The sequence below is a fragment of the Ailuropoda melanoleuca genome, chromosome 6, assembly GCF_002007445.2.
Source record: "Ailuropoda melanoleuca isolate Jingjing chromosome 6, ASM200744v2, whole genome shotgun sequence".
NCBI lineage: Eukaryota > Metazoa > Chordata > Mammalia > Carnivora > Ursidae > Ailuropoda > Ailuropoda melanoleuca.
Genome location: NC_048223.1, coordinates 110,657,286 through 110,669,762, shown reverse-complemented (window position 1 = coordinate 110,669,762; position 12,477 = coordinate 110,657,286). Strand labels below are relative to the sequence as shown.

Here is a 12,477-nt window from a genome sequence, read left to right as displayed (position 1 = left end):
GGACAGTGCGAAGCAATATCAATGTCTAGGCCATGGCAGAGTGGAACCAGGGGCAGTCTGCCATCGATCCTTGGGAAGAGGAGTGAACACAGAGCGCACAGAGAGTGGGTCTGAATGTCAGGGCTCTGCCTTGGTAGACTGGCTCGGAACCAGGTTCTAGGGCCTTTAAGAATATCGGAGAGAAAATGGGAACGCCCAAGCAAGGGCGGGGGGACTGCAATTCAGGGGGATCCCCTGGCAGGGCATCTCCACCGTACACATCCAGGGAGTGCCATCTGACAGAATACAAGGTGTATGGTGGCCCCCAGAGCTATGCCACGCGGAGGGACATGCAGGGCCTGGGCACCAGGGGCATGGTCATGCCCCTGGATCCTGAGCTTGGCGCAGAGGACAAGCTCCAGGCCCATTCACTGCTTTGGCCAGCTGGGGTCCAGCCAGCAGTCACAGGGAATGATGCTTCTCTACCCCTCCTGGTGGGAACTGGAGAACTGAGCTCAGCTCCCTGACGGCCACAATAGGCTGGGGGTGGGGCGGGGGAGCAGCAACAGGCTCGACAGGAACTTTCCTCAGATCTACAATCTGCTTCTGCTAATTACAGGCAGCCCCACTCACTTTGCCCTCTGGGGCCAGACTGCCCAGCCCCTCCTCGTTAACTCAGGAGCACTGCCAACAGGAGGGAAGGGCCCACAGAAGGTTCCAGGCCATTCAAAGGACTGGCCAACTGGGCTCAGGAGACTGGCCTTGTTTTGCTGGAAGAAATGGTTGAGAGAGAACTTAGGATTCCGAAAGCAAACAAGGTTCAGTGTGGGGCAGCATACCAAGTGTTTTCACCAGGAATTACCTTGAACCTGAAACAACCCAGAGGTGATGAACACCATTATCTCCCTGGACGCCCAAGGACTCGGGACTTAGGAAGTCACAGGGCTAACGAGAGCCGGGGCTGGACATCAACCACCTCACAGAGGATGGAATGGCCAGAAACGACCCGACCTGACCTGGTGCAGGACAACAGGGTTCAGTCCGAGAGAAGATTCGGGGCAGTGGCAGCAGGTTTATAAGAGGCCAAGAGACTTTTCTATCTGATACTTCAAAAGGGACAGCAGCTCTCCACTTTCCCCGACTCACCCTTCTGGAGGCTCACTTCTGAGCATCCCTGATTCCCCAGAGTTCCAGATAGAAGCTGCTGTGTCTTCTCTGTCCAATCCTTCAGAGACATTCTAGATTCAGAGAGGGGCCGGATCCGAACCTCCGTGCTCAGTGAACTTCACCCAGCCAAAGGTCAAGGGCTCCCTGCATGACAGACAGCCACTCACAAGCTTTCAAATTCTCTTTATTAAAAATCTTTTTTTTCCTTTTGTAAAAACAAATACTTGCGGTCAATTATACAGATCAGGAAAAGTGATGACGATTTATAAGACACTCAACAAATTCTAATACTAGTTCAAACTTAACTAGTGTTTTTCTTTTTCTCATAAGCTCAAAAAGCAAACTCTGGTCCAGTTCGAGTACAATCTAACAGATCACAGCCTCAGACTGTCCAAGGAAAGGATAGTAATGGCTGTGTTCACACCAACATCACATCTACCAAATTCTTTGGGAATACTGCCTGGATATACTTTATTTCGGGTATTTTACAATGAAAAGAAAATTACCTAGGCCTTTTGTTGCCTTAACCCAGGGTACAAATGAATCTGTTGTTCAAGGTAGCAGATGCTCTTAAACAAGTTTTTGGGGAGACATTTGAAATGGTTGACAAACACTGAAGCAAAGCTTTAAAAAATAAATCAGTATTTTCCTGGTTGCCTGTAATATTGCATTGTGTATGACACATGTAGGAATAAAAAGTGCAAATTATAGAGTGGGTGAAGGACCATGCGAATGGAATTGTATAAAAATAAATAGAAATAAATACATATATATACACAAATACAGAATCTTAGATGATGTTTAAAGTGAAGGTTCTGATTGAATGCAGAGAGGCTCTCTTCGATCCCTCCCAGGGGCTCTTGCCAGCTTTCCAATATGGGGAAGTTCAGTCTATCAGCAAGGGAGCATTCGCATTACTTGGGAATGAGGCTGTTTGAACAGGCATCCTGATTTCCATGGTAACGGTGCTGGGATTGGGGGGGGGTGAGTTGGTGGGGTCGGCTTTCACTTTGCTGGAAGAAAAGACTGCCAGCCTCTCTGAAAATGCTCAGTTCCAGCCTCTGGTGGAGGTGGTAGGCTCTTCCCAGCTAAGTTCCCAGAGAGCTGGCCCTGGACATCACCTGAGTGGGAAGGACGACAAACAGGGCCAAAGGTTCTCCCAGAAATCATCTTCAGAGTCTACTCTCCTTGAGACATTGAGCTTTCCGAGGCCCCGATGGCCTCACGCCACGGTCAGGCTCCCCGCTTCCTCCAGCCCCTGACGGTGCGCCCAGGCTGACTGGTTGGCCTCCGGGGCTGGCCTTCGCTGTTCTCTCTCACAGGCTCCCTGCAACTGTCCCCTCACCGGTAGCCAGGTGCCCCGACATTTACACAGGATCACTTTATGTCCTACAATTCTTCCTTCTCTGCACCTCAGATTCACTGATAAAATGTCGGTGTCGAACTCAGGTAATTTCTCTATTCTTCTGCCATTAGCGCAGAGGACAGAATGTGCAGCGTACGTTACTACCATAAAAAAAAATCTGATCTACTATAAAAAAGGCAAGAAATAATATAAAACAAGCAATCCCTTCCTAGTCTATCTGCAGTCAGGAATAGAAACACAGGAACTGTCTTTCAAGGGCTGAGCCAGGGAAGTATTTCAGCTTGTGGAAATAGCATGAGGCTCCCCTCGGACCTTCTTGAGGTCTTCCTCAGGGCTGTGACCAAGTCTCATTCCCCCAGCACCTCTGTCCCAAACGCTCCCCACGGAACATCAGACTCTCTAGTCTGGGGCCTGAAGGCACCGACCTCCGGGATCAGAAAACCCTACAGGAAGAAGAGTTCTGTTCTTCACGACATTTACCATCAAAGTGTGCACACGGGGGTCCGCTGAAATGCCCTGGACCTCCTGCCCACCTACCAATTCCTGGCAATCCTCAAGTGCTGCTCTTCACTCCTGCAGCCTTGCTCTTTCCTCAGTTTCTTGCTCCACTGAGAGGCCATTTTAGAAGCCATCCCACTGAGAGGCTGCTGGAGCCCAGAGCGCAGGTACCAAGAGCGAGTCAAGGACAGACGCCATTTCCCTGTCTCTTGAGCCAGTGCCACACGGGGCTGGGAGGCCAACGTTTGACCCAAGCCTGTACCAGCTATTGTTTTGGTTGAAGGGAGGAGACTCTACTGTTTTCATTTTTAATTAAAGTGAATCTATACCAAATTTATTGTCCAGAACAGAACAAACCTTGACACCTCCTGAAATCCTGAGGATGGAAATAAGTTTGGGGAGTGGAGGGGACTTCACAGAGCTTCCAAAATGAAGAGTTCTTTTCTTCCTCTGTGAAATTCATTACTTTTATGTTAAGGCATGAATCTGGTGGACTTCTAGAGTAACTGAGAGGATGAAAGAGTTATTAAAAATAGGGGCTTCTTAAAAAGATGGTCCCGCTGGAGGAACCCCCAGCTTCTGCCAGCTGCTGGTCTAGGGTGCCCCTCTCCAGGCCTGCAGGACCCGGCAGCTTCCCCGGCTCAGGATGCCAGGCACAGAAAATGCTCCCGGCCCCCTGAAGTGGGTCTTGACCAGGGAGTTTCTGTGAAATCTCTTCCTTGGTTGATCGGGCTGGCCTGACCTGTCCTGTCCCATCAAGAATTTGAACGCTGTGAAAATCCCTGAGAAGTTGGGTTTTATGAAAAATAAATGACCCTTTGGCACAGAAGGTGAGAGAGAGAGTGGGAGGGGGAAGAAGAGAGAAGCAAATTGAAGGAAACAAGAACTGGGGGGGGGGGGGGACAGGTCAGGTGACAGCTTCACTGGGGAGACACCTCAAGGGCGTTTCCACGAGCCTCTGAGAACAAGCCGAGGCAACATGGCCTGCCTGGTTTTCCTTCCTCTCTGGCTTTAGCTTCTGTCCCCGAGGTCAGGAAGGCCGCACCGGAAGGCCCTCCTCTCCCGGCTTCCAGCAGCGGCCGGGGCATCAGAGATTCTTCCTCTCAAAGTGCGGCACGATTCCGCCCTCCTCAGGCCTGGGGCTGCCGGCTCCCTCCGTCTCCTTCAGGCCCTCCTCGGCGGCCAGCTGCGACAAATACTTCTGCGGAGGGGAGAGGGGGACAAAGGGAAGGGAGAGGGTTAGTGGTGACCTGACCTGAGAGGAGAGGAGAGGAGAGGAGAGGAGAGGAGAGAAAGGGATGTACCTTGGCCCCTTCTCCCATCATGTCTCCCAGTGGGTGGGACCCCCTCCCAGCCCCCCCAATCCTTCTGGGGCTACGGGACCCATACTAAGCTCCCTCCTCTCTATGTTAGTTTACAAGTAATGCAGGGCTCATAGAAAACACAGATCCTAACAACAGGACCACTTCCAAAGCCCTGTCCTGTGCAGGCGCTATTCTGTTTTCCTTATACAAACTCGTCAATTCTCGCGACGACCCCGCTTGTTTTCCAGAAGAGCCTCAGCATCCAGGGGCACGTCTGCGTGTGAAAGGCAGGGGGCAAGAGGCCAGCTGGGCTGACCGACCTACGGGAGGAGAGAAACACTGTCCTGCGAGGATTGCGAAAGACAAACTGCAGCCGCTCGAAGCCACCTGTTTCCTGGCGGGCAGGCAGCAGGCTGAGTGCCCCCAGGTCTGTCGCGGGTTCCTGTGCTGTAGCTGGGGGCTGCCTCACGCCGCCCCAAACACTCGCTGCTATCACCGGCCCCCGGCCACACGGCAGGCCACCGCTTGGGATTCTAGATGCCAAGCAGTGACGCACAACTAGCAAAGGCCTGGGGCCCCAGCTGGGCCCTCTGATTGCCCAGGCAGCAGGGGGCAGTGCAAAGAGCACTGGATTAGGAGTCCATGTGCAGGTGGTCACATGCGTGGGCTCTGCTGCCAGATGACCCGGGTTCAAATCCTAGCTCTCGGCAGGCAAGTCACCCAGTATCTCTGACATCTGTGGATGTGGCTAATAACAGCAACTACCATTGTAAGGTGGTTGTGAGGTCCACAGGAGGTACCGTAAGCACTCAGCACAGTGCCTGGCTCAGAATAGGCGCTGGGTAACGTTGTCCTTTATCGTGAGTGGCATCGGCCATCTGACTCTGGGAAAGTCACCCATCTTCTCTCAGCCTCTGACTCTTAATCTGGTAAACGGGAGAAGCGGTGCCTTCCTCCTCCCAGGGTGATTTTGAGGGTCAGATGAGGCCAGGCCTGTAAGATGACCTGCTCTCTCTAGAAGAAACTGGTTGGCTCTGAGAGGTGGGTGAGCCTGACACGGAGAGTGGCAGACCGACTGTCGGTCCCTGCGGGCCAGGCTGCCGAGGGAGGGCCTGGTTTGTCCTCCACCTCATCTCAGGAGGGAAATGTGGGCTCACTCCTCTCTGGACCTGAAGCCAGGGAGGCATCTGGTTTTCCTATCGAGCACTGACTCCCGTTGTTGTGCCGGGCCACTCTGGATGGGTTCTTTTCATATTATGACCAGCAGCGCGGGCCCAGCAGAGGCTGCAGAGAGAGAAAGGAGGCTCCTTCCACCTGCTCCCCACCTCAAAGAGCAATCCCTCACCCCCACCTCACGGCCTGCTGGTGGTGCTAAGTTTACAAGTTGCCTCACTTAGGTGTGAGCCAGCACCTGCTGCTCGGGTCTGAATTCTTCACTTTTCACACATGTAACGTGGGGCAGTGTGGGGTGGGCGAGGCTGTGTGGACAAGAGACATTCTGCCAAGGCCACTGACAGACACCTTATCTGGGAAGCCCACACTGGAGGCTCCCAGCTCCCCAACAGGTGTGCCAGAGAAACGTGAACTGCAGTTGGCAGGCCTGGAGAGCTTAGACCATGTCTGGCCCTGACGTGCCCGGGGACCACAGGAATGGCTCTGGCCTGCTCTGGGGAGGTGAGTGCCTGGGGGTTTGGCCCATAGGCACAGAACACAGTGTAGTCCACTGTCCTGGAAAAAAAAAATACAGGATTTAGAATCAGAGGCCCTGGCAAGTCTGGAATTATCCCAACTTCTTGAGTGACCTTCAGTTGTGTGATCTCCTGCAGAATGACACAATCCAGCTGAGAATGCCACATGAGATCAAAAGCTCTCACACTGCGGTATCAGAACCTGCTGGAAGATTTTTAAAATGAGGATTTTCTGGCCTAACCCTTGAGAGAATGAATAAGCAGGTGTAGGGTGGGTCCAGGAAGCTGCATTTTTAAAAGATGTCAGCTGGTATGAGGATCATAGTTCGGGAAAATCAGGACTAGATGATTTCCAAGACCCCACCCAGCCCTGCCATTCTATAGGTTTTATCTTGTTGGGGTGGGGGAATGATAATGTAGCTGGCCACCCTCTGCTGGCTCTCTAGAGCCCAGACTGAATCCTTGATCTGGTCAAGTCAGGCCTTCACTGTGCTCCCCCAGGAGAGGCCAGAACTTGGGTCCCAGGCCCCATCGCTTCCTTGGTCAGAGAGCAGCTGCTCCCTAGAAGGAAATCAAGAGGTTTAAATGGCAGGAGTCCGGGCACAGCCAATGACAATCCATTGCAGATGGTAACACAGACCATGCCATTTTGGGTCTTGGTTTGCAAGATCAGCTTAACAGGGTAAAAAAAGGAAAGTGATTAAGAATCAGGCAATCTGTTCCCGGGCCTGGTAACTCACCATCTGCATGGCCTTGGACAAATCACATAGCTTCTCTGGGCCTCAGTTTCCTCAAGAGGTGGCACATATATGAGTTTCTTAACTAGGGATGCACATTCAAATCATATAGAAAACTTTCTCAAATTATGTATTCCTGGACCACCTCCCCCCATTCTACTGACTATCTTACCTAGTATATATGTACTTTCAAAACACTGTCCAGGTAACTCTATTTCACAGCCTGGGGGAATCAGGCCTGGGGAAAGAGCGCTTCTCCACATGGTGGAAGGACATCGATAGGGGATGCCCCGGGTGCTGGGCAAGGAAGGTTCCGCTCACCTGTAAGTTCCTGTAGTGGATAGCACTGCGACAGTGGCTTATCTTGGCCATCTCCTCGCTCGTGTAGAACAGCCCACACAGCTTGCAGTAAAACCCAGTCCTGGGCACCACGAACTCCACCCCTACAGAAGGATGGGGGATGGACAGGCAGGAATTAGGAAGGCCACGTGAGACCCCTGTGGTCTTGCCAGGCGGCAGGTGGAAATGGGAGCAATGAGCTCCATCCCTCGCTTGCTGTTGGCTTAGGCTGGTAATGGAGCTTCTCCAAGCCCACTGTCCTCATCTGCAAAACAAGCCTGAGAACAGGGCTGAGTCCATTCCCAGGTGGTCGTGAAGGAAGGGACGTGATCCTTCAGGGGTGAGGGAGTGCTTCACAATTCTCTGCTCTGCAACTGCTTGTGGGAGTAGACCCAGGCTTTCCTGTTATCAGCCTGCTTCTAGGGAAAGGAGGAGGAAGGATTTCATTTCTGCACACTGTACCCCTCTCTGTAGCTATTAGAGCCAGAAGTTGGGAAGGATGCTGTCATTTTTGTTTGTTTTAGAATTATACTCATTAAAGAAAATTTTAAAATACACAAAAGTGAGGAAAAATCCCTTGGAGTCATTCCAGTCAAAACATTTTCTTCCATACTATCCATATGCAGAGCTTTTCGGGGGGATGGTAGAGTTTTCATCATACCCTAAGTATAGTTCTGTCTCCTCCCTTATTCATGTAATCGTGTATCATAAACATTTTCCCATCCTCCAATCTTTTCATCTGAACCCCCCAGCAATAGCATTTTACCCATGATTTGCTAAATAGAAGTGACAGGATTCTGGGAGGCCTTCTCATTTTGAGGAAAGGAAATAGTGGCCTGATAGTGAGAGAAGCGACAGTGTCACAGCCCAGAGGATTCATCTTCAAAGGCATGGCAGCTGCTCCAGCCTTCACCAAGGTGTTTTGGGGGTCACCATCACCTCTTGAAGCCATGGTCAGCAGAGTGGAAAAAGCCCAGGTCTGAGAGGGCAGAGACCAGACTCTAAGGACCTGTGGAAGCTGGGGAGTGTCAGCTGAGCGCCCGTTTCCCCGGGGCCTCAGTTCCCTCGGGGGCCCAATGGTGAACTGTCAGCAGGAGAGCAGGGCATAAGGGCTGTGAGAAGCAGGACCCCTTAGGGAACTAAAGGAAAGGGGCTGGTGGCTCTCAGAAGGCCCGGATTCTGCTTTCAGACTGGGGTGGCTCTCGTGTGTGCACGCGCACTTCAGCTGGGCTTGGCTGCGGCCCACCTGTTCAGCGCCCACTGCCCTGCTGGGGGCCGCCCTGCTGGGGGCCGGGGTGGGTGCAGAGCTGGCTGCAGGGGGTAGGAGGGGGAGAAGGCAGGGGAGCCACACACCAGGGGAAGGGCCACTTCTGGCAGAGAGGGAGACAGGCCAGGTCTCCATCAAGGCTCTGCGTGTGACCACAAGCCTGGGCTTCCTTCCCTTTCCTCCTCCCGCCTCCTGAGACAGAGCTAAGTGCACAGGAGACCCTGTCATAGAGCGGCAGCTCAGACTTGTAATTACAACTTTTATTTTTCATTTCAAAAGAGCCACTTATCAGTATGCAGCAGCAGGCCTAGAGGGAGGAGGGAGCCCAGGAGGCCTGCCCGAGGCCTGCTTTGCCTGATTGCTCCTCTGTGGTTTGGGGCCTGGTTTTGGCAGCCTCCTCAGCCAGTTTTCTCTAACTGCCACGTAGCATGCTGCCCTGCCCACGGCAGCCCCCTGAAGGGAGGGGGCCTCTCTTGGGCCCTCTGCCCAGAAGGAGGCTCTGTCCTTCCCCTCCCCACCTTCCTCCCACCCCCACGGAAAAGGACAGAAAAGTGGTCCCTGCTCTGCCTGTGGGTGGCCAGCTCGCCCCTGCACCTCCCACACAGGCTGCTGGCAAAGGAGCACTAAGCAAGGCCCGCCTTTGTCCTCTGTTTCCACAGATCAGTTGCCCCCTGCTGCGGCTCTGTTGGGAGCAGATGCCCACACAAGACAAGATAAAGGCAAGTGGAAAAGGAGACGCTCCACCCGGAGGCCACAGGGAGCAGACACAGCCTGTGGTCAGAGCTGCTCTCTCTGTCCTGCCCCAGACCCTGCAGGAGGGGCCAGAGGGTGGTCCCAGCAAAGAAACCTTGGGGTTTCACTGCAGGCCCCCAGTAAGGCCTCCAGCATCCTCTAGATTTTCCAAGAGCCCTTCCAGCCCGTGTCCTGGGTCCCTAAGAAGGGGTGCCGCTGCCTCAGAAGGTGACACAGAGGGTAAAGCAGGGCCCGAGCTGGCAGCCATGGGCCCTTTCAACTCAAGCAGCACAGCGACCATGTGTGGGGTTCTGGGTGAGATTTCACTGGAACAAAAGCTTCCACTGACAAAAAAAAAAAAAAAAAAAAAAAAAAGGCTTGGAAGCCACAGTACAGTGGAGAAAAAATGGAATTTAGAGTCCGAAAGATCTAGCTCCTTTACTTACACTGTGTGACCTCGAGTACATTGTTTAAACTCTCTGAGAGTAGTTTCCTCATCTATAAAATAGAAATAATATAATACTACCACAAAGGATGGTATGGGAGGCACCTATCATTTTGCCTGGTGCTCAAAAAATATTAGTTTCTGGCCGTGTGTTAAACATTTCTCCACAGAGGCCTTCTTGCCCTCTAACCCAGGCTGCCTGGAGAACCCGGGCTTAAGGTTGGCAGCAACTCTTCCCTGCCCCCGCCCAGCGGCTGTCAGGCAGTACCAGGTGGTTCGAAGCACTGAGGAAGGAGAGGTCTGAGGAGGATCCCCAAAAGCGGGGCAACTCCCCTCTGGGTATCTGGGAGTTGCCATGGGCACGGCATGCCAACACCACCTCAGGACGCCTCTGGAATGTGAGGGCCACAAATGAAGCTATGGCGTCAAGAAAATTGTCACTGCCCCAACCCGTCTGGAGCCACTCGGTCCTCCCATTTTTCAGCCTCTATTAAGCACGACAATTAAAGCTGTATTTGCTTTCTAATAATAGCTCCTGGGCTGGGTAATTATAACTCCATCATCCTAGCAAAGCCTGAGATGGGTGGATGGGGAGATTGCGTTTTGCAGGCAATGCCCTTTGGTTCTGGAAGCACAGACCTCAGCAGGCTCAGGCTGGCTGGGGTCACCCAGAGCTGGCCTGAAACCCATGGACAGTGCCTTCTCTCCACTCCCCCCACCCCATGTCCACCCCAGTGCCCGAGCATTGGGACTTCATCTCCCTTTACTCTGGATCCTTGGCACTCCCCATTTGCCTCCCTGCTGTCTATAGGGACAAAGCCTGAAGGCTGTTCTCTACCTCCCTAGAAGCCTCTGTAGGAGTGATGGATTCTGGAGCATAAGGGTCATGCAGCCCCAGTGAGAGGAAACAGTAGGACTCAATAACTACTTCATGAATGAGTAGTAACACAGAGAACCTTCCTACCCGAAGACACTAAGACCTTACAAGTATTCATTCATTTCCTCCTCACACTAACTGTACGTGGTAGGTTTCTATTACTACCCTTATTTATGGATGACGAAAGTCAATAAATCAATGAGGACGGGTTAAAGAGGTTGCTCTTTGTCCCCCAGCCAGCTGAGATTGAAACCTGGGGAAGCAGACTCCACATTCTGTGCTCTTAGCCGCCGCACAAAAATTGCCTTTCCTACATTGTGCTTCCGGAAAGGGAGGAACAAGAGGGCAGAGTGGTCTCACGTTAGAGACCCTGAGCTCTGACCTGAACTTGCTGTGTGACCTTGGGTAAGTATCTGCACTTGTTTCCTCTCCTGTCCAATGTGGAAAACAGTACCATACCCCCATCCCCAAAGATCAATAAGATAACGGGTCTCAAAAGTCATTGAAGAGTACATGCGATACAAAAGTACAATCTATTATAGCCGCAAGCTGCAAACAACCCAAATGCCCACCAAGAGGTCAATGAATAAACAAAACGTGGTTTACCTGTATCCGCGATGCAGTACTCCTATCTAAAGAAACCAGCTGCTGATACGCCCAACAATTACCGGTGGATCTCAGAATAATTATGCCGAGTGAAAGAAGTCAGGCAAAAACATGATATTCCATACGATTCCCTTTGGGTTCCAGTTCATATTTAGGGACAGAAAGCAGATCAGTGGGCCCTGGGGACTGAGGTGTGGGGAGGGAGGAATTACAAAGGAGCATTGGGAAACTTGGGAGGTGATGGATATGTTCTCTGTGTTACTGTGGTAATAGTCTCACAGGTTTACACATATGTCAAGATTGATCAACCGTACACTTAAAACATGCACTAAATTAACATCAATTAAACTTCATTAGAGCTGTTTTTGAAAAGCAGAATGAGATACCATTTTCCTAACAGGTTGGTAAAGATTCAAAACTGATGGCGTCCAATGTCGGTAAGGAAGCAGAGAATGACAATTCTCGCTGTGGCAGTGAAAACTGGTATAATCTTTTAGGAGTGCAATTTAGCAGCAATTATGAAAATGTGAGATGCAAATACACGTAACACCACAACCCCCCTCCCCCCGCCGGCCCCAAGTCTAGGATGCTGTCCTACAGAAACGCCAACACGCACACAAAGGTGACAGCGTGTTTGGAAGGCAGCAGAGCATAGTGGAAGCATGGTCCTATGAGTCAAACCACTGGGATTTGAATCCTGACTCCGGTCTTTGCTAATCATCGCTTTGTAACCCTGCATCTCAGATTTCTAACTTATAAAATAGGGATAAAAATATTACCTACCTCATAGGTGTTTTGAGAGAGTTAAATAATAAAGTAAGCACTAGAAATGGTGTCTGCATTGTAAATGATAAACATAAAAGCTTACCTATTACAGCATTTTAATAATGGGAAAACAAATTGAAAACCTCCTAAATGTTCACCAGTAGAGAAATGGATAAGTAATTTATGCTACGTCTTTTAGGATGGAATATTTGCAATGGTCAGAAGAAAGCATTGTCTGTGTACGGACGTGAAGAGGTCTCTGAGTCCCACTGTTAAGTTAAAAAAACAGATTGCAGAACATTTTGTGTATGGTGTGATCTAGTCTCTGTGGGTATGACCACGACTACCTCTGGAGCTGGGGCGAAACTGGAGGGAAGAGACACAACATTTAACATTGACTTTACATGGCTCTTATTTTTTACATTTATCATAGTAATCGATCACACCTTTTGGAATGAAAAACAAGTTTAAAAAAGACACAAATGATGACGTGGTGGCACTTATTCTTCATCTTTGCTTGTGTGTGTCATACAGAGTCCAAGTTCTTGGAGGCCAAGAGACTTGTGTTACATTTCAGCCGCCCCACAGTGCCTTGCATGGTGCCATGTGATCTAGAAAGTGCTGCTTAACTAAATGGGTACTCTATGAAAATGGAACGTTTGGAGGGCAGAAACAGTAAGAAATGTTTAAAAGCAGATGAAAAAGAG

At 51.1% G+C, this 12,477-nt stretch overlaps 1 protein-coding gene across 1 annotated transcript in view; it reads right to left on the bottom strand.

Moving 5' to 3' along the window:
- Positions 1–3,916: 3,916 nt before the first annotated feature.
- The window catches only part of RBM20 (RNA binding motif protein 20), a 185,588-nt gene continuing 177,027 nt past the window's right edge, over positions 3,917–12,477 (bottom strand). The window contains exons 12-13 of the mRNA XM_034663621.1: positions 7,061–7,182; positions 3,917–4,211 (exon numbers count right to left, since the gene is read on the bottom strand). Of these exons, the coding sequence (XP_034519512.1) occupies positions 4,098–4,211; positions 7,061–7,182 (236 nt within the window). The 3' untranslated portion in view covers positions 3,917–4,097. The remainder of the gene's footprint in view (positions 4,212–7,060; positions 7,183–12,477) is intronic.